Raw genomic sequence first — 21554 nt, 5'->3', positions numbered from 1 at the left:
AATTGGGCTTCTCAGATGTTACTATTTTTGTACACCCAAAGAAACTATCAAGAAAGAAAATGCAACCCTAAGTACAACCCCATCTCCCAGAGGCCACTGAAGGAGGTAAGAAATGTCTGGGACAGACAAGCTCCAGCCATGGGTTCTCAGTAGGACTGTGACCACCATGGTTTAACCTCTTCTCCTGTGTTCTCTCCTTACTGCACAGGTAAGGACCGTCCTTGGTGACCCAAAGCAGCCTCTGAGCCTATGTCCACACCTTTGGATCAGACCTCCAAGCAGCTTCACCTCCATCCCTGCCCCATCACCCATGAGTGTCTGTGTTTGCAAGTTCTTTCTGCCAGCTGTGCTGACTCAGACACCCTCCTTCTCCGCATCTCTGAAGAATTAAATAGACTCATTTTCACCCTGAGAAATGGCATCATTGTTGTTTTAAGAAATATGCATAATGGTGCCAGTAGAAGACATGGAACCCTCGGCGGTATCTCCTGCAATTCAAGGCAGGGTCAAATACCACACCAGAGATCCCAGTGCCCTGTCGTTTTCTGGATCCAAAGATGTTTTGACCAATGCATTTGTTCTGACATCTCTGGGATCCAGCGTGCAAGGAAGTGACTCTTAGTGTCATATATGCCAAGATTGTACCAATGCTTACACAGTGCTTTAGATCCATAGGGAAGTGAGAGAAAATCTCCCTCCACTCTCTAGACCTGGTGGCATCCCCTGTCAAGAGGTTCCAGGAGTGACTTTTGTTGTCAGATCTTCCAAAAGATTATTTGTTGTCCGGGAATAAGATGATCTGAGAGTGCCATATCCCTTCCTTCAGTTATGTCTTCAGAGTGATTCTTATCTGTCCTGTGTTCATATTTTCAAAGGCAAAACTAGCTTGTTCAGAGTTACAAATGACTCAGTGGAGAGAGCCTGGCTGGTCCAGTGGTTAGAGCATGCAACTCTTGACCTTGGGTTCCTGAGTTCAAGCCCCACTTTAGGTACAGACGTTACTTAAAAATAAGCTGTTGAGGGTTACCTGGGTGGCTCAGTTGGTTGAGCGTCCAACTCTTTGATTTCAGCTCAGGTCATGATCCCAGGATATTGGGATCGAGTCCTGTGTCAGACTCCACACTCACTTTCTCCCTTTTTCCTGACATAGAGCTCTGCTGAGCTCCTGAATTCCCTGGTGCTGGGCAGTGCCTTCCCAATGAGCAGATCTGAACAGATCCCTTAACAAGGAAGATAGACAAAATGACTATTACACATGCAAAGTGATTTCCAACTTCATATGTCATTGTGGTATTACAAATTGAACAAGGACATACCAGAGGCCTCCCATGACCATGGGTAAAGTTCAATACAGTGCCAGCACCAATACTACCGAGGATGTGGGGCAGCAGGAACTCTCATTCACTGCTGGTGGGAGTGCGAAAAGCCCCATCACTTGGGAAGATTCCTTGGCAGTGGTTTCTACGGCAAACAAAGCCTTAAGGATATAATGCAAAAAGAACAGTCCTACAGCTTACTCTAAATGAGGTTCTTGTGTGCAAACGAGAATGTGCACCTAAATGTTTGTTGCTGTCTTATTTATGATTGCCAAGACTCCAAAGTGATTACCTTAGAATGGGTAAACAATATCTGTATGTCCACACATGGAATAGGACACAGGAGAAATACATGAGTTATCAGGCCACAAAACACATGGGTGAAACTTCCATGCATATGTGTTAGTGTCAGAATCCACTGTGAAGAGTCTGCAACAGTGAGCAGGGGGGATGAGGGGCACAGACCCAGGCCCCAGCTCCAGGCCCTGGGTCACTGTGCATCCCGTGTCCACCAGACGGCACTGGTGCTCCCCCAATCCCTCTGCTGGTAGGTTCCCTCTCCTTGTGTCTAGCAGGTGCTCTTGATGATTTGCACAGACAGGATTTTAAATCTCCCCGAACACGGAGGTGAGGTCGCAAGATGTCCTTGCAGTGGTCCCTGCTGGATGCCCAGCCCTGCTCTGTCCCCACACCTGCAGCACCCTCATCAGGGTTTGCTGTGTCTTGTCTTCCCTGCTCTGGAGGGACCAGGCATGCCCACATTACGTGTCCTCCTGTGTGAGTGTGTGTCCCCTAGGTGAGCTCCTGTCCATATCCGGCACCCAGAGCCAGCATGCATCGTCTGAGCTGTTCCATTGGGACAGATGGCTTCTGTTCCCTCTCCCGTGTGTCTTGTCCTCAGCTCCATAGTGGTTCACAGGTTGTACTGAGTCAGGACTGCATGTGTCCCTGTCATCAGACCCCATCCATGGAGGATGCCTGATGTAGAGCAGGACCCTTCTCTTTCCCTGGAGGGTCACTCTCAGGTGGTGGAAACACAGGCACCAGGGAAGCCTGCTTTGGGAAAGAAGAGGTTCACCCAGACACCAGCAGGGGGCACGGTGACAAGGTCTGGGGCTTTCTGCAGGATGGGGGCTCTCTGCTGAGTAGCCCTCCAGGACAGAAAGCCCCAGGACTGGACCCCTTTTTCCAGTGGGGACAGGGCCGGTGTGTCCTCGCTGTTCCTGGAGGAGTCCCTGAACCTGGGCCTGTATGTGGTCCCAGCAGCTGCTTCTTCCAGGCCCACCCAGGGGGAAACTAGTGCATCACACAGTCTGCCTGTCAACGGGCTGCAGACCTCTAAGTGCACAGGAGCAAGCAGCGGGGGTGGGTCTCATTTGCATGAGCAGCCCCTCCTTTTGAGCTCTGTGAACTGGGGATAAGAGAGACCCAAAGCAGCCCAGCCCGGGCTCTGTGGTGTAGGAAGGGCGTGTGTCACGATGGCCTGGATTCCTGTCCTAGTCGTGCTCCTCTGCCACTACACAGGTAGGGACAGGACCCAGTGTCCCAGGGTGGGCCTGCAGCCAGAGTGAAACCCCTGTGGCTCAGCTCCCTAATCCCCATGTGCGCTGTTCCTTCTCTTCCCTCTGCTGTGTCTGTGTTTGCAGGTTCCCTGTCCCAGCCTGTCGTGACTCAGCCAGCCTCCCTCTCTGCATCTCTGGGAACAACAGCCAGACTCACCTGCACTCTGAGCAGGGACATCAATGTTGGAAACTATAGCATATACTGGTACCAACAGAATCCAGGGAGCCCTCCCCAGTATCTCCTGTACTACTACTCAGACTCCAGTACACAGTTGGGACCTGGGGTCCCCACCCGCTTCTCTGGATCCAAAGATGCCTCGGCCAATGCAGGGCTTCTGCTCATCTCTGGGCTGCAGCCTGAGGACGAGGCTGACTATTACTGTGCAATCTGGCCTAGTAGTGCTGGTCACAGTGACACAGACACATGGGGAAGTGGGACAAATACCCAGCCTGCTTAGACCACTGTAGTCTGAGTCTCTGAAGTCTAATGTAAATTGAATGCACAATTACTATACTTGGGTGTAGCTACTGGATCTGAAAGTCCTTCTTCCCAATTTCCTCTCAAACCTGTGTGGACTCTACGAAAAAAAAGAAAAAAAAAAGGAAAGAAAAATGACAACAACAATAAAGCAAACCAAAGACAACAAAAAAGTTATAATGATGCAGAAATTTTGCCTAGTGGTTCACACGTAAAAATTAGAGCCTGTGGATTTGGCTTTTTTTTCTCTTCACAAGGGTCCATCAACTTGCCTTAGTTTTCTGATCAGAGTCTACAGACCGTGCCCACAGCAGACAGTCCTCCACAGCATGGCCTGTGTTCCTCCAGGGGTGAGAGCAGAGGCCCTCCCTTCCCTCCAGGCTCCTGTGCTCAGGGCTGACTGAGTAGCTCTGTGTCCCAGCGAGGAGACACTAAGGAATCACAGACACAGAGCTGGCCTGGCCCACTGGCTAGGTACCTGCCCCTCATTTGTGATGTCGGGAGAGGGTGACTTCCCCTGGGAGAAACTGTGTGTGCAAGTCAGCAAACTTCTCAGTGGGGCTTGTGAGGGAAAGGGGGGAGTGCCACCATTGCAGCAAAATTCTCAGTCTGCTTGGGGGATTTCACAGTCGTGAGGTTCCTACAGCTGACACCATCAGGGCCCACGGGCAGCCTTGTGGCTGGTTTCTGGAGCCCAGAGGAACGGACTGTGTCCTCCTCTCCTCTCCTGCCACATCGGGGTTGTCCGTGATCCATGCAGTAGAGGGGCTGCAGGGCACCATGTTGCATAAAGGAAGTCGATCCCCTGAGCCTTTCCAGGAGAAAGTCTTGTCATTTGTGACAACATGGATGAATCTGTGGGACATGACCTTGAGAGAAATAAGGTCTACACAGAAAGGCAAATGCTTTATCTCATTTACATGCGGAACCTACAGGAAAAAGATAATAAAATCACTGTCAATTTTTAGTGATGAGGATGAGTTAGAATAAGGTAACACATATAAAGATGGGAAAGAGATTTGTGTGAGTGCAACTTCTTAAACATAATTTGCATTTTCAGCTAGTAATTTTTAATTATGAAAATACAACAGATATTTACTCTTTACATTACTTTCTTGTGCAATTCAGAGATATGAAATATATTCGCCATGTTGTGTGACCATCACGACTCTCCGTTTCTCAAACTTTTTATCATCCCAAACAGTAACTATGCACCCAGTAGGAAAATGGGTCAGCTGGGTATACACAGAAGCCCGGGCCCCAGGAGCCCATGCCAATGCAGGAAGCAGCAGAGGGCACAGAGCAGCTCCCATGGGGCTCTTTGCCGATGTGGCCTGACCCAGGTGGGAGTGTCGTTAGGCTGTGCTTCTTACCCCAGAATGACCATGTGGGTGCATGCTGCAGCCCATGGCACGGGGATCTGTGTGCCCACTGAAGGGGGTCCAAAAACTCCACCTTTATTTCCCAAAGTGTGTCAGGGATCATCCGTGAGACCTGAGATACTCCTATGAGGCATCTGCTATATGATTCATGCTTATTCTTGTCTGAATTCCCTGCAAAATCCATGTGTGCTCTCCTCCAGAGACAGAGGAAAGGCCTCATTTTCAGTCTACGTTCTCTGTGCTTGTCAAGGGGAACTTGCACTTATTTCTGACCTTTTTATTTATATTATTTGGGTACTTTCAGCTTTATTTATTTATTTTAAGAGAGAGAGAGGGAGGAAGGAGCAGAGAGAGAGGGAGAGAGAATCCCAAGCAGGCTCAGAACTCAGCTCAGGGCTCAATTATAGAAGTTGAGGTCATGACCTGAACTGAAATCAAGAGTCTGACACCCAACCGACTGAGCCACCCTATTTCTGGCCTTTGGAATCTAGAGCATTGATATATGTGTCTCTTTTGGGGCCGATACCATACCAATTATAGGTAATGTAGAAAATTCAAAGTTTGATAGATGATAGAGAGATAGAATATACTCACGTGATCTATAGCCATGCACTGTCATTGATCTACCTCATCGAGGTTAGTGCAGAGGGTAATGGGGACTTGCCTGCCAGAATGGGAAGTGAGATGAGAAGACTGGGCTGTCCCCTCAGGGCTCCCAAAATGCTGTGGAGGGGCGTCCATGCTCTCTGCTCTTGTGCTCACTGGGCGGAAACATCCTCCTCCAGCGGTCAATGAGTCTTGGCCCCAACAACACAAGTCTCTAAGTAGTGGGAGGAGCCCAGGGTGATTCATGCTGAGGAGGCCCTGTGTGTGCAGCAAGGACTGAGGTGTGGTGGCACCTGCAGAAGCCCTGAGGGAGGAGAAGATCTGGCCCTGTGTGGGGGTGGACAGTATGCCAGGCTGACTGAAGTCCTTAGTGCCCTGGTGTCTCTCTCACAGCTCCAGGATGTCCCTTCCAGTCATGGGTGTGGCTGGACACTGAGACAGCAGGGGGCGCTGTGGGCCTGTCCCCGAGGGGTGTGTGTGGGGGCAGAGGTCCCAGCTGAGCACCCAGGCCTGGAGCCCTGCCTTGTGCCCCCTGCAAAATTGTGCCTAGAGGAGTTTCCCTAGTCCCACCCCACACTCAGCTGTCACCACATTCAGTCCCAGGGGAGGGAGAGATTTGCATGAAGGCTTCCTCTCTCTCTTCCAGGAAGGCAGAGGATAAGAGAGGCTTTGTGCAGGTCTCTCCCTTGAGGGCTCAGAAGCACAGCCTGGGGTGTCTCCACCCTGGTCTGGATCCCTCCCCTCCTCACCTTCCTTGCTCTCTGCTCAGGTTACTGGCTGTGGAAAGCAGAAGCATTGCTTCTGGGGACCCCTAAGTTGCTTGTTTCCCCCATTTTGAGAACACACTGTGAGTAATAACCTGATACTGACCTGTGTCTCCACTGCTGTGTTGCTGGGTCCTGGGCACTGTCTGTGTTGACACAGGAAGCCTCTTTATCAGGGTCTGTGGGCTAGAAGGTCACCCTCACTCTCACTGGAATCAGCAACCATGTTGGGTCGTATTAGGTGGGCTGGTACCCACAGATTCCCCACCGTGTCCCCAAAGCTGAGATGCTCAGAAGCACTAGGCCCTCCGGGATCCCAGCTGGGTTCTCGAGAACAGGGCCTCTCTGATCATCTCGGGCCTGCGGCCTGAGGACAAGGCTGGTCATTACTGACACAGTGCTCTAAGCCCGTGGGCAAATGATACAGCAACGTGCCCCAGTTTCCCATGGTCACTGCCAGTGACGAATAAACAGGGAGACCGAGGACACCCCGGAGGGTCTGAGGGTCTGACTCTCTGAGCACAGAACAACTATGAAGAGTCAGTGACAGTAGCTTTGTCTTGTGTTGTTTTCTTCTGAAAATAAGACAAATCTCTTAAGATAATTTACAGGCATAAAGTGCAGTGATTTAAATGGTACGATTCAGTGGTCTGTAGTATGTTTCCTGAGTTTGGCAAACATCATCAGGATCAAATTGACAACATTTCCATTACCTTCAGAAAAACCCCTGACCCCCGAGCAGTGAGTCCATGGCCCCCCTGCATCAGCCCTTTGGAGCCAAAAATTCCTTTCTGTCTGCAGTGATTTTCCTGTTGTGCACATTTCACAGGTGCCGAATCACACCACGTGCCCCCGGAAGCGCACCTTTCAGTGGCATTAGCGTGTGCATTGTTGAAGGAACGTCACGGGCACCATATTTAAATACAGGGAACGTTTCATCGTTTCATCTAGAGACGTGTTCATCTTGTGCCGAGGACACACGGATCTATCTAGATGGCTGCCAATTTTAATAGAGGCTGTCGAAATAACATAATTATTTTCCATGATGGTGTGTAATCACATATTCTTTTTTAAAAGTTTATTTTCCGATGGCTATTGTCCCCCATTGTCAATTTTTATTTTGTAGATTTTTGCATACTGCAATTTTGTTCAATAATTTAGCCGGCGTTGTTTATTATTATGAAGAATAATATTATGTGTTACGGTCCATATTTCAAGTTTTTGTCTCATACCTTTTTCCTTTCCTTGTGGTGGGGAGGTGGGCTCTCTGGCCTTTCTCTTTTTCCCATTCCCTCATGCCCAGCAGACTCTACATGTCTCCTCCGTCCTCTTTTTCCTTCGTGAGATGTTTCCAGAGCGTCCTTCCTGACTTGGCTTTCTCTCCCATGTACCCACAGCATTGCATCTGAGACCTCCCGTTTCACTATTGCTGGCCCTGGATGCCCGTCCTGTGGTCAGGGCTTGGGTCTCTCCACTTGCTGTCCTGTGTCTTCACTCTCAGGGGCTTTTTCGAGTGATGGTGGTTCAGACCCACGGCTAGCTTTCCCCTTCTGTCACCCCAGCCTTTTTGGGAACTGACTTCTCTTTCCACTGACACTCATGATTTGTGGTGTGAGCCTGGGAGCCAGGCCACCAGGGATTCTGGGCTGGTTTTGTGTTCATTTATCATTGATTTTCACTTCCAGGTTGGAGAAGTTGATACATAATAAGTCTCATGTGGATATGACTTCAGCCACCCAGAATTTTTCATGAAAAATATTGTTAAGTCTAAACTGATAACAATAAAAGGAGACCTCCCTTAACAACAGATACCTTTAAAATTATTTCATTTTTTTCTAACTTACTTTGATATAAAGGGTGAAAATGAGCAGACAAAGATAATTTTAAGAAAACTGTTACTTAATATTTGTCTGAAATTTCTTATTAAGAGACTTAAATGTCACTAAAACCACAGGTAGAGAGTAGAGAGAAGAAGGCAGGTTTCCAAGTTAAGGGATGAAATATATTACTTAGAAGTGTTGGAGCTCCTTTGAGTTCACTCCTTGGTGAGGTACAGGCAGAGGCTTCAGCAGATGCTGTCACACAAAGGAAGCTTTATTTGCCACAGATAAGGGGATCAGGGACAAGAATTATCAAAGCTGTGTCTCCCTGAGTGGAGGCGAGTGGGTTCCTTTCGTTCGGGGTTAGGATGGATACCCAGAAAAGGGAGTTTTGTCATCTTATGCAAGAGTGGGCATGAGGTTGTGTAGGAATCTGGAGCACAGGAGCTTGTGTCCCCATCATGTGGTAGGTCAATGAAGCTTGTCCTCCTCCTAGGGCAGAGGCTTAACGTTATAAAGAGGCAGAGGTCCCTGGAGGACACTCCCTGGTCCACCTGCACTGGTGGAGCTGTTGCAGGAGATAAAACTGGTCTAGGCTCCCAGGCTCTTTCTGCTGTTTGCCTCTGAAATACTGGAACATTCCTGTGAAAAAGAGGGGTTGTCAGCGGGGGTCCTGCTGGTGACTGTTTTAACCTCATTAACCTGTGGGGCAAGTTTTCAATCCTGCAAAAACAACTCAAGCATGTGCTTTAGGTCAAAGTTTACTTTTGTTCCTGCACTGGGACTTTTCCTCTGGGTCACTGTCTCTGAAGCACTCAGGCTATTTCCTGGCCTGGTGGAGACTGGTAGGTTGGCATCCCCTTTGTTCTCCTCAAACCCTGAACTCCTGACCTTGTTGCATTTCTGTTTTCTTTTCCTCCCAGGAAAGTGCTCAGTATGGGTGCTGTGCATGTAGAACCTGCAGGGCACAGACCACAGAAAATAGCTCGGGGCCTCAAATGAGTGCTCTTGGGGCAGGAAAGCTGTCTCCTCTTTATATACAGAGATTGTTTTCCCCCCAGGGGACCCCTTCAGTTCTGCTTTCAGACGGCTCAGGGTATTTAGTTTAAAAACATTGTGCTAACAAGCGGCCCTGGACGGCTTAGTCAGTTGAATGTCAGACCTCAGCTCAAGTCATGATCTCCTGGTTTGTGATTTCCATTCCCAAGTCCACCTGTCTGCTGTCAGCAAGGAGCCAGCCTAGGGGCTAAGGCAGACAGGGGGAACAACCTCAGGGTTAACAAGGCACCTTTTCTTTTGTTAACCATCTCTGCTCTGGGCTGCTTTGCCTGCAGTGTAGAGGTCTGTAGCTCAATTCACCTGTTTATCTAACTTGGTCCTTTCCTCCAGTGAAAGCAGCTTTTCTGCTATAGTGCTAAGTTGGAGAGTGCTTCTGCCCTAAATGCCTAATCTGGCTTACCTCATATACCTTTGTATGGGGAGCCTTTGTGCCTGTTCTTATTTTAGGCCTTTTCCCCTCCCTCTCTATTCTGGGGGCTCTGCAACCCCTTTCTATTCTGGGGTGCCTTTGCAGCTCCCTATTCTTGGGATGCCTTTACATCCACCTAGTCTTGGGGTGCCAATCTGGTTTGCCCAAACTCAGTTGCCAGAGTGCAGCTCCAGCAGATCCAGGGGTTCCCGAAGGATGAACGGCCTTGGCGATAAAGTGAAAATAAAACAAAACTAAAATAAAAAATTAAAATAAAAACAAAAAATAAAAATGGACACAGACAACAGCATTGTGTTGAACCGGCCGATTTATTGCAGGAAATGTGGAATTATATACGTTAGTGATTTCCTTGTAGCATACGTCAACTATGTTTTTCTAACATTACCTAATTTTGAAAATGTTCCTATGTGCAAACAACCTTTAAGAAATAACATGGTGATTTTGCCCTAACTTTCCCGCATACCCTTTGATTATAGATTAATTTCTTACATTATTCCATTATGCATCTGCGTTTGTCTATAATCTACAAAGGATTTGCTTAGCTGTTCTGGTGAAAGGCCCTCCATTTCTTAACACCTCAAGTGGAACAGTTATAGGGACATGACCTCCTAACCACATGAGGCCAGAAGAACAATGTGTTTGCCTCGGTCCGAGGTGCCAGAAAGGGGCTGGAAAAGCCTTAGAAACCCATGCCTCATACATTCTCAGAGAGACAATGCACCTAGGAACCAATGAACCATTCTGTAGCTTAACCGACTAGGTTCAGTCACCATTTGGAATGCCTCTGGGGGGCCAGGTGGGCCTAGAGGTTGAAGTCACCTGTGCCCAGAGATACACTCCTTAGTTGCCACAGTGAGGCTTTCAGATCCGTATGTCTCTCCTTACAGGCCCTCTTTGCTGGCAAATGCATGAGGCTAACCTTCCTGCAAGTAGAGGAGTCTCCATAGGGGATGGCAAGGGCTAACCGTAAGGCCGCCCTGCAGTCACCAATGCGTCCACAGCCCGGGGCCTGCCACTCAGGCTGGGAGAGCTTGGCTCCCAGCACTCAGTTGTGAGCATTCTATGGCATTGTATTTCTTTATGCCTTGTTAGCCCCTTGGTGTAAGCCCGGGAGACTCCGACGCTTATGCCCCACAGTGAACATCTTCTTTTGTCATCAATAAGATAACAAAACTTGAGCCTGTTCACAATTAGTGGGTAACACCATGAAACTTACATTCTAGCTTCTATTTTCCGTGTGGAGTCTGGGTGGAAGATACTTTCTCATTTCAAGGAGATTGCAGAAGTCTGACTGTGCACTGTAGGTAAGGACAGCCCTAACAATGGACTACAGAGAGGAATGTGAGAAATGAAGGATCACAGGGTGTCTGACTTGGGATGCCCTGAAGAGAGTCTCATACATTCACAGCGGGAGCAGCCATCACGGCCATGTGCACCTGCAGCCAGTCAGCTGGGGGACTCAGCTGGAGAGGGAGCAGTATGTGGATTTGAGGGGGTGGGTGGTCAGTGAGGCGGGTGGGACTAAACCTCGAGGGGTATTTGGAATGGATTGTGATCATGCTAATGATGACCCAGGATTTTAAGAAAGTGAGGAGGGATAGGGAGTCTAAGGAAGTGAAGAAACCAGCAGGAAAAGGGAGAGAGAAAATGCCATTTCTTCCATGTCATAAGTATCCTCTCACCCACCCTCATATTGGACAAGAGGGAGTGGTATCTGTCTCACCAGGCCTCCTGCCTTGTCTCCTTGACACCAAAGGAGAAGTAGAAATAAATCAGTTGCGATAATAGCTAAAGTATTAAATGACAGATGAGGGGCCCCTGGGTGGCTCCGTCAGTTAAATATGTGACTTCGGTTCAGGTCATGATCTCATGGCTACTGAGTTCAAGTCCCATGTCGGGCTCTCTGCTGACAACTCGGAGCCTGCAGCCTGCTTCCCATTCTGTCTCCCTCTCTCTCTGCCCTTCCCCCACTTGGGTTCCGTCTGTCTCTCTCTCAGATATGTATAAACATTAAAAAAATTAAAAAAAGAAAGACCGATGAAAGCTTCTTCCTCACTCTCTCAGGTAGGATGAATTCTCTTCCACTTCCTGCACAGCTCAAGACCTATTTGTGCTCATGGAAAAGAATGAATGAGTATATGAATGAGAGTGATAAAAGTTTTCAGAGAACATAGAAGAGCACATCTTCAGTTTGGTAAAGAAAACTATAAAACACCTTCCCTTCGGTGAACACACACAGAGATGAAGCACTGAAAGCTTTCCCACCTCGGGTAGGGAGCAAGGCCACCATGTGCTATCTCAACACTGCTGTTCCACATAGGACTGGATATGTCTGTCAGAACCATAAGGCAAGACAAACAATGAGAGGCATTCCGATGAGGAAGAACAAGAGACAATTGTCCCATTTCAGGTGAGAGAATGACCTACAGGAAAACTACAAAGGAAGCTACAATTGAGTATGCAAATATATAAATTCAAAGAGTCATAAATAATTTTGGAAACATTTTAGAATAAAGATCAACATAGAAAGATCATATAGATGTATACATACTAGCAATAAACACGTGAAAATAATAAAAAAAACCTTAAAACCACTCGATGAACTATTTAGGGGCATATTTCACAAAACAAGTATAGGCCACAGGTGCTGAAATCTGGACAATGCTGGTAAATGTAATCAAAGTGGATCTAAAACAAGGAAAGGTAAGTTCCGTTCATGGGTTAGAAGACTCATTATAGTAAATATGCCAGTTCTTCCGAAATTGGATAAAAGTGTAATTCAGTTCCTGTCCTAGCAAGTGAGGGTGGTATGGATAGAGGATAGACACATTGGCCAAGATAACAGAACATAAAACCCAGAAATGGACCCACAGAGTGAAGGATAAACACTTTTTTTCTTTTACAAAGTAGAAGAAGCCTTTCCAAGGAGAAAGGATGGACTTTTGGACAAATGGCCACAGAACAATTGGATATCCTGAGAGAGAAATGAATCATACATAAAACTCATTTTATATATATTAAAAAATCACTAAAAGGATTATAGAAATAACTGTAAACATAAAGCTACAAACATAATAAAGGAGAAAATATTCAGGATCTAGGGTTTTATAAAAATGTTTAAATAAGACACTGTCAGGCTAACCCATGAAAAAAGAAAAAAAGAAAAACAAAAAATGACACTTGCTAAATAGGACTTCATCAAATATAAATTCGTTGTTATTTCCTTTTCTTTTTAATGTAGTAAGCCAAGGAAATTACCTAAAAATATAGAAGATTAACATAATACTCAATTTAATGGACAGTAGCTGGAATCCATTGCTTTAACGCACAGGAGTTTTCAAACATTCACGAGATAGACATATTCTCAATTATAGGCCAGAGGAGGGACATGAGGTCTGGAGTATCTTCTGCAAAGAACTGGCAACTTACCATTTAATTGAGGTAAATGCCTCCAAATTCTATGGACTAGGGCTTCTTTGGAGACTGAAAAATACTGCATTGAACATGGGCAGCACTACAGGGTCACATTATCCAAGATTCAGCTCAATGATGTGTGAATAAACAGAAGTGAGGAAACCCGCTGGGCTCTCAGGGCTGTGGGACACAGTGGGGTCTGTGCCCTTCAGCCAGGAGGGGGCGCTGTGGGACTGCCCTGTCTCCCTACACAGGGCCTCAGTGGGGACCATTCACTAAAAGGAACCTGGGACTGGGGACTGGGCCCTGTACTTCCTGAGGGAGACTCAGCAGCTGCGTCCTTTCTGGTGTGGCAGAGTCCCCACTTGAGCAAGGACATGTGTATTGCTTCAACAGGTGCTTCCTTGCTGGGGTCTCCCCAGGGGTGAAGCCAACATCCATCTTCCCCAGTATGTGATGTGAGGTGGCAAGAGTGACAGCTGACAAAGATTTTCAGTGTGGAACCCTGTAGGAATGCACACGAGGGATGTGGGCTTCTACCCACAACCTGGAGAAAAGGTCTCCCTGTGTCCTCAGTGCTGAGGGAGCTTCTCGGAAAGGAAAACTCTCAGACCAGAGAGGAAGCAGGGAAGGGGGAAGAAATCGGCCTCCTGCACAGAACTGGCCATGTGTCAATGTGGACCCATCGCTCTGTGGCCCTGATCCTCATCTGTGTGGTTGTACAAGAGTCACCACGTCAGTGCTGCCCCATTAATAATAGCCAAGGGCGCTGTGGACAGACTCACTATGCGGAGCCAGAGGAGAGCACAGTGTGTCGTCAGGGGATCGGAAGCCACACAGGGGACACCTGTCCTGTCCCGAAGGAAGGGGATGGTGGACAGAGCAGTGGGAAGGCAGGAACTCTGATGAGATCTGCTCACCATGTCACATATGCTGTGTCTGGGCCTGGACACCAGGGGGTGGTCGTCACCTGCTTCTGAGGGTCGGCCATGATTAGAACTGGGACCTGAACCTGGACAATGCCTGTGCCCTCTGCTCAGGACTCCAAACTGTGACCTCCCGTCTCCTGGCATGGCTCCAGAGACCACCTCCCCGTCCAACCCACCTGACATCCTCAGGCAGAGGGACTTGACCCAGGGTCAGTGAAGTGTCAGAGAGCTGCTGGTCTGATTTGCATGGATGGGCCCTCCCTCTCTCAGAGGATGAAAAGGGGAAGGAAGGGATTAGAGGAGATCTGCTCAGCTGTGGATCCACAGAAGGCAGGGTCGGTGATGACCTCCACCATGGCCTGGTTCCCTCTTCTCCTGACCCTTCTCATCCAAAGCACAGGTGACTAGATGAGGGAACAGAGGAAGTGGTCCAGGGAGGACACTTGGGCCTTGGATTCTCCTCTGGTCTCTAGATTCCAGCATCATGCTCTCTTTGTCTCTCCCCTTCCAGGGTCCTGGGCCCAGTCTGAGCTGACTCAGCCGCCCTCAGTGTCTGGGGGCCTGGGCCAGAAGGTCACCATCTCCTGCGCTGGAAGTAGGAGCAACATCGGTATTGCTGGTGTGAACTAGTACCAACAGCTTCCAGGAAAGGCCCCTAAACTCCTCATCTATGGTAGTAGCAATCGACCCTCAGGGGTCCCTGACAGATTTTCTGGCTCCAAGTCTGGCACCACAGGCTCCTTGACCATCACTAGGCTCCAGGCCGAGGACGAGGCTGATTCTTACTGCCTGTCTGTTGATGTTACTCAAGGTGCTGACACAGTGCTCCAGGCCTGTGGGGAAGTGAGACAAAAACCTGCTGTCCCCACAGCAATGGGACTTCCTGTGCAGGCCTGACTTTTTGGCCAAGTCATGTGCTTCCTTGTTTGTTTTGTACAAATTAGGGTCTGAGACCCTCCACAAGCAATATGTCTACAAAGTCTTTCCACATTCTTTCCAATTCCTCCTTGAAGCCTGTCCTTCGGATCAATATACTGTGTGATTTTCTCAAACTGAGCACATTCCTGGGTGCCAAAGGCAGGCTGCCCTCGGTACAGGGTCCATGACAGGTCACAGCAGAAACAGGAACACAAATCCAGCTCTGTCTGAGTCAGGACACATCAGGAGTGTCCGCTATGTGTCCTGGTAACAAAAGCTCCCACTAATTGCCCCTAAATCCTCATCTATTAGGATAGTTGGATCCATTGTGGATCCTGATTCCCTCTTTGGCTCCATGTCTAGCAACTCTGGCTCCCAGATCTTCCCTGGGCTAAGGGCTGAGGGCTGAGGAGGAGGCTTCTGGTCCCTGCCCCGCCTGGGACAGCATCGTGGGCTCACACAGAGTCCCAGGCCCATGAGAACTGAAAGCAGAACCCCTTTCTCATCTGCTGGGAGGGCGAGGCCCCATCAGCTGCTCAGGTTCAGCCTGTGACTTTCGCTTCTGATGCTCCTGCTGCTGCCACCATGGGCCCCGCTGCAGGCAGCAGCACCACCTGGGAGTGAGGGCTTCTCCTTCCCTTCTGTCCCCAATGTCACTCACAGCAGCCCCTTCCTAGACAGAGGGTCTCAAAGGACACAGAAAGCTCATCTCGCCCATCATGTTGAGACACAAGGTCTCTAAGTTCATGGACTGGGGGTCGTAGGTCCAGTGTTCTCAGCTCCCACCTGACTTCTGAGGAAGCCAGGGTCTCCATCCTTGGCCATTTACCTATTTCTAGAAGTTTCCAGCCCTATGTAATCCTCTTATTAGTCTTCAGTAGAAAGAACTGTTCTTTTGGCTCTTTGGGATGACTTCTTCTCTCCCTGCAGCACCAGCTCCAGAGTATTTTGACTAAATCACAATTTTTTTTTGCCTTTTGAAATGAATCCCTGTCCATTCCCATCAATGCTGAGATCCAAGCAGTGGTTTTTCTTATTCACTTGCATTGCCTAACACTTACAGAAAGATGGTGAATAATAATGGTGTTTAGGTCACATTAGCCTTTTCATCTTGTAGAAATATCCTCCCCACCCTCATCTCATTATCTAATTTTCTGGGTGTGGGACTGAGTTCTATGTGTGTGGGAGACTGTGTGTTATCTCAGTATACATTTTCTGTCTGTGAATGCCGAGGGGGTTGTAGACAACTGAAACTATGATCTCTGAAGGCTGTTACCGTATTTTGTGTATTTTGCTAGTGTATTATTTACTTATTTATTTGTCTATTTGCATCTAAATTAGTTACCGTATAATCCAATAATAATTTCAGGAGTAGATTCCAGTGATTCATCCCCTATATAAACACCCAGTGCTCATCCCAACAAGTGTCTTCCTTAATGCCTCTTACCCATTTAGCCCACGCTCCCCCACAACCCCGCCAGCAACCCTCAGTTTGTTCTCTATATGTAAGAGTCTCTTATGTTTTGTCTCCCTCTTTGTTTTTATATTAATTTTGCTACCCTTCCCTTATGTTCATCTATTTTGTATCTTAAATTGCTCATATGAGTGAAGTCATATAATATTTCTCTTTCTCTCCCTGGCTAATTTCACTTAGCATACTACACTCTAGTTTCATCCACATGGTTGCAAAAGGCAAGACTTCATTCTTTTGATTGCCAAGGAATACTCCATTGTGTGTGTATATATATATCACATATTCTTCATCCATTCATCTGTCAATGAACATTTGGACTCTTTCCATACTTTGGCTATTGTTGATAGTGCTGCTAGAAACATTGGGCTGCCTGTGCCCCTTTGAAACAATACACTTGTATCCCTTGGACAAATACCTAGTAGTGCAATTTCTGGGGTAGTACTTTTTGTTTTCTGTACATACAATACCCAGTGCTCATCCCAACGAGTGCCCTCCTCAATGCTTATCATCCATGGGTAGTTCCATTTTTGGTTTTTTGAGGAACTGCCATACGGTTTTTGAGAGTTACTGTGCTAGTTTGCATTCCCACCAGCAGCGCAACTGAGATCCTTTTCCTCTTCATCCTTGCCAATATCTGTTTTTGCCTGAGTAGAACCTTTTTTCATGTGTCTTTAACCATCTGGATGTCTTCTTTGGAAAAGTGTCTATTCATGTCTTTTGCCCATTTCTTCACTGGAATATTTGTTTTTTGGGGGGATGGTTTGGTGTTTGAGGGCATGTGGGAAAGGCTGGGGCAATCCTGTTTGTCCCCTGCCATCAGGGACACCATTCAGGGCCTCCAGGTTTCAGGCATCAGTGTGCTCACTAGAAAATGTTGACCTGCCAGGACCTGGGGATCATCAGCACCCAGACCACCTGTATCTCTGGGTTAGTTCATTAACTCCTCCTCTGTGTGCTCCCACTTGTGAAAGCCCTGGGCAGGGAAGCTGAATAGACAGACAGCAAGGGTTCACTTGAGTGCAGATTCCACCCCCATGGAAGTGTCTACAGGCTGGTCCTGTAGAATTAGCAAGTAAACATGGGTAACATTGTTGTGACTATAATTGTGGCATATCAATATATGTGTATTCACAGTGAGAAAAAACCATTTCAGGTTTTCGTGTAAGTATGTTTATTTTCCGTGTTTCCCTTCCAATTCCATTGGGAGATGTTGGATTCATGTGATCATTGGTCCATCAGTTTGGCTCTGAGTGGAATTTCGCTAGAGTCACCTGCAACCAGCCTCCTCTCTTCTTCTGGCCTTGGCACATGCCCTGACCTCTGACCCATGGGTCCCCCACCTCTCTGCAGGGACACCACTTGACTCACCATATAGTCCCCACCGTATGTACCACAGCTCTGATGGAAGTTCTTTGTCCCAAATTTCCATGCACTTTGTCCCAAATTTCCACATGAACTTGGGCACTGTCTCCATATGTGCCCCAACGACACCCCTTCATCGTCTTTACATTTACCGTATGCAATGCCTGCAAACACAAGACACACTGTGCGTTCCAGGGATATTTTGGGCAGAGATGGATATTTTGAAATAAATCATAGTTTTCCACTGAGATACATTTCCAAATGTGAAAGTGTCATCATTCCATTAAGAGACCTAGAAAGCCCCTTTCTTACACTCTGTTGGGTCACGACGTCAGTAAGACTGCTGCCTAAATGAACATTCTGCTTGGAGTGTAGAGGGGACCACAGCAGCCGGAAGACATGGTGCTGAGGGCAGCAGGGGAGCAGTGTGGCAGGGGCCTGCAGAGGGGAGGGGCTGAGCCAGACAACTGGGAAACCACTCGGCTGGTGGGAGGGGCAGGAAGCAAACTGTATCCTCACTGATGTGTGACCAGCTTCCACCTGTGAGCTCCCATTGCTCTGTGACCTCCTGGATCTGGATGCTTCACCACATAGAGTCAAATGTGGATCATGTCCTTTTTCTCTATGGTCCTTTTCTCTGGTACGTTTGAGGCTGATAGACAACTACTGGCTCGAATATATTTCCAAGGAGGAAGTGGGCTCTCAGGAGAGTCTGCCCAGAAGATAAGAGAGCTTGTGGATAGAATCCCCACATGGAACCTCAGAAGACAGAGCTCTGTGGGGTCTCCACCATGTCCTGGAGTCTCTTCTTCAAAGCTTTAAACAGGAAGCCTTTGCCAGATTTTACAAAAGGAGTCCCTGAGATCACACAGGACCTGCCCTTTCCTCAGCTCATCAAGGAGCAGGTGCAGTGACATCAGACTCACAATCCAACTGTTGGTGAACCGGTCACTTCAGCAAATGTCCCCAATTTCTGCACTGAAAACCTCTGCAATATGTACTATTGTGGGTCTGAGGCAGAAGCCCCATGAATGTGATGACTGGCATCATGTAGAATGCAGCCAGCATGGGAGGAAATAATCACTTCAGATCTAGGATCACTGGCCCACACCTTGCACAGGGCTCTTCACCCAGTTAAGTGGGACAAGACCTCTCTCTGCTGCCCTTGTTCCACCCATCTTGTCTCTGTTACTTAGTGTCACCAGTACTAGTCACAGTCAGCGACTAGCCCTCACTGAGGAGATCTCTGCCATCACGGCTACAGCAACACAGGCCTACCTAAGGCCATGACGTCCATCTGGATATCCAAGAATGACCACTTGTCTTTTGCTATCAATGCTAAGTATTAATCATTGATTTTGACTTTTTAATTACATTTTCTAACTATTGAGGAATAATTTAAAAATAATAGAAGTTAAGATCTCCTTTACCTGTTCTTGAACTTTGTGGACATCGTCTCCTCACTATGGCAGGAAGTAAGATGTGGGCCTTAGGACTACATCATCAGTGTGTGAGAGAGTGTGTGTTTTACCATATTATAGATGTATCTGATTGTATTTTTATGGGGGCGTTATTAGGATATGGTGTTAAATGTGGTGAAAGGCCCTTTTGAGACGAACTGGGGAAAAATGGTCATATCTCATGATGTAATAATATGGCATGTCATATAAAACTCTTTCTTATTATGTAACTCAACTTGTATCATTGGAATAAATCACACTTAATGATAGTATTTCAATTTATTAATATGGTATTGAGGTCTCTTTGTTAATATTTTGCACCCAACAAGTGTATCAATATTTCATGATACTGTTCTACTATTTTCCTTTTTGTAAAAGCTATTTTGAAGGTGTATTTATGAGTTTTATAACATTTTTAAAAGAAGTAAGAAATATTCAATACCGTGTTAAATTATGAAAAAAATATGAAGTAAGTGGAATCATCTAAATTCTGAAGTTTTGTTAGATGTCCCTTGTGAAAACGTCTGTACCTAATGTATATCTGTGGAGTGCTTCTGTAATAACCTTTTCCATGTTTTTATTGGAATTGGTCTATTCAGTCAATGTATTTCTAGGACAGCCAAATTTGTAACTTCTAAGAAACTATGTATTTAACCTATTCTTACTGAGATGTACCACTTACAAGTTCTTTTTATTCATTTTTCATTTTTCCATGTGAGATTAACAGGATGTGCTGTGGGACAGCCCTGTGGTCCCTACACAGCTGGTCAGTGAGGACCAATCACTCAAAGGAGACCAGACCTTGAGGCTTTGTGGTGTCGCAGCAGGTGCTACCTCCCAGGGTTTCCCCAGGCAGGAGTTCCATCCCCATCCTCCCCAGTGTGTGGTGTGAGCTGAGCTCCAGCACCAGGGCTCAGGGAGGGGCTGGGCAGGCACTGGATGGACCTCATTGGAGGTCCTCATTGGACCTCATGCACAGCCCCTCCTGTGGCAGAGGGTGGAGGAGAAAAGGAGGCCTGGGGCGGTTCAGCCCAGTGTGGGGAGCAGGGGTTGTGTCACCATGGCCTGGATGCTGCTCCTCCTCCTGCTCCTCCCTCACTGCCCAGGTAGGGACAGGCCTTGTGCTCACAGGGTGGTCCCCACATCACTCCTCCTCTGCTCAGAATCCTGAATTTTGGTTACCATTTCCAGCTGCATCCCCAAAGGGTATCTCCCTGGGAGATCCACAGGTATCTCCCAGCCTGTGCTGACCCAGCCGCTCTCCCTGTCTGCATCTCCGGGAACAATTGCCAGACATCTGCACCTTGAGCAGTGGCTTCAGTGTTGGTAGCTATTACATACATTGGTTCCAGCAGAAGCCAATGAGCCCTCCTCTATCTCCTGTACTACTATTCAGACTCAAATAAGGACCAGGGCCCTGGGATCCCCAGCCACTTCTCTGGGTCCAAAGATGCCTTGGCCAATGCAAGGCTTCTGCTCCTCTCTGGGCCACAGCCTGAGGACGAGGCTGACTCTTCCTGTGCTACAGCTCATGGCAGTGGGAGAAGCTTTGACTACTCACAGTGACTCAGATATAGAGAAAGTGAGTCAAAAACCCCTGGGTCCACAGACCTTGTGTCTGAGCCTCTGTTATTGGGAAGCTTCTGTGGAGGCTCCTGTGGGGGAGACACCTCTGTGCTGAGAGCTGTCCTTGAGGAGGAAGGACGGACACCCAGATGATGCTCTGGCCTGAGACAGCACACGTGTCCCAGGAGCCCACACGAATCAGGGAATGGAGCCCAACTGCACATGCCCCTGGGTCTGGAGAAAAGTAACAAGAACAACTATTTTACGACCAAAACCTCTGTCTCTCCCTCTAGTCATATCTCCTTTACTACTCACAGAATATTCACTTCACACACTCATGTTCATCAGTTATACATTTTGTATCTGTTTTCCCATATCTAGAAATTCTGTGGGACACACGGTGAGTGTCCTACAATTTAACTGAATTTAAGGCTTAGTTTATCTACACAGAGAGAGTGTTAGATCCACAGGTGAAGGGCTCGGCACCAGGAGGCTGCTCCCCATTTGGATGCCAACAACAACTAGTAGATTGCCGGCACCCTCTGTCCAACGTGGCTACACGTCGAAGGTTCTCACGACTCCCTCCTCAGGTCCATTAAGGTGCCAGATCAACTCACAGAACTCAGGGAGACACTGACTCCTTTTGTCACCTCATGAAAGGGGACAGGTGAACAAGTAATGAAGAGACACCTAGTGTCAAGTCTGGGAGCGTCTCAAGCACCAGAGCTTCGGTCCCCGTGCAGTTGAGGTGCATCTGTTCTGAGAGTGGATGTGTTCGCCAAACCGGAAGCTCTTCAAACCCTGTACTTTGGCATTTTTATTGAGGGATCGGTAGAAGTGATTGGACATTAACTGCACTGTCAGTCTTCCCTCCCTGTCTCAAGTATGAGGGGGTGAATATTCGCAGCCTCTGATCAAGGCTTGGTCTTTCTGGGGACCAGCCCCATCCAGGAGCCCACCCAGAGTCACATCATTAGAACTAAGATGCTTCTAGTGCTCTTGTCACTTAGGAAA

General features: G+C 47.7%; 2 gene segments (V, D, J or C); both read left to right on the top strand.

Moving 5' to 3' along the window:
- Positions 1-21554, top strand: part of LOC122470388 — a 901179-nt gene that overhangs the window by 164099 nt on the left and 715526 nt on the right.
- On the top strand, positions 2795-3414 carry LOC122470944. The segment is given in 2 exon segments: positions 2795-2840; positions 2963-3414. Coding segments are annotated over 2 exon segments (420 nt in total).

This window comes from Prionailurus bengalensis, chromosome D3 (assembly GCF_016509475.1).
Source record: "Prionailurus bengalensis isolate Pbe53 chromosome D3, Fcat_Pben_1.1_paternal_pri, whole genome shotgun sequence".
NCBI classification, from domain to species: domain Eukaryota; kingdom Metazoa; phylum Chordata; class Mammalia; order Carnivora; family Felidae; genus Prionailurus; species Prionailurus bengalensis.
The sequence above is the reverse complement of the archived record's forward strand: the minus strand, read 5'-3'. Positions and strand labels throughout refer to the sequence as shown.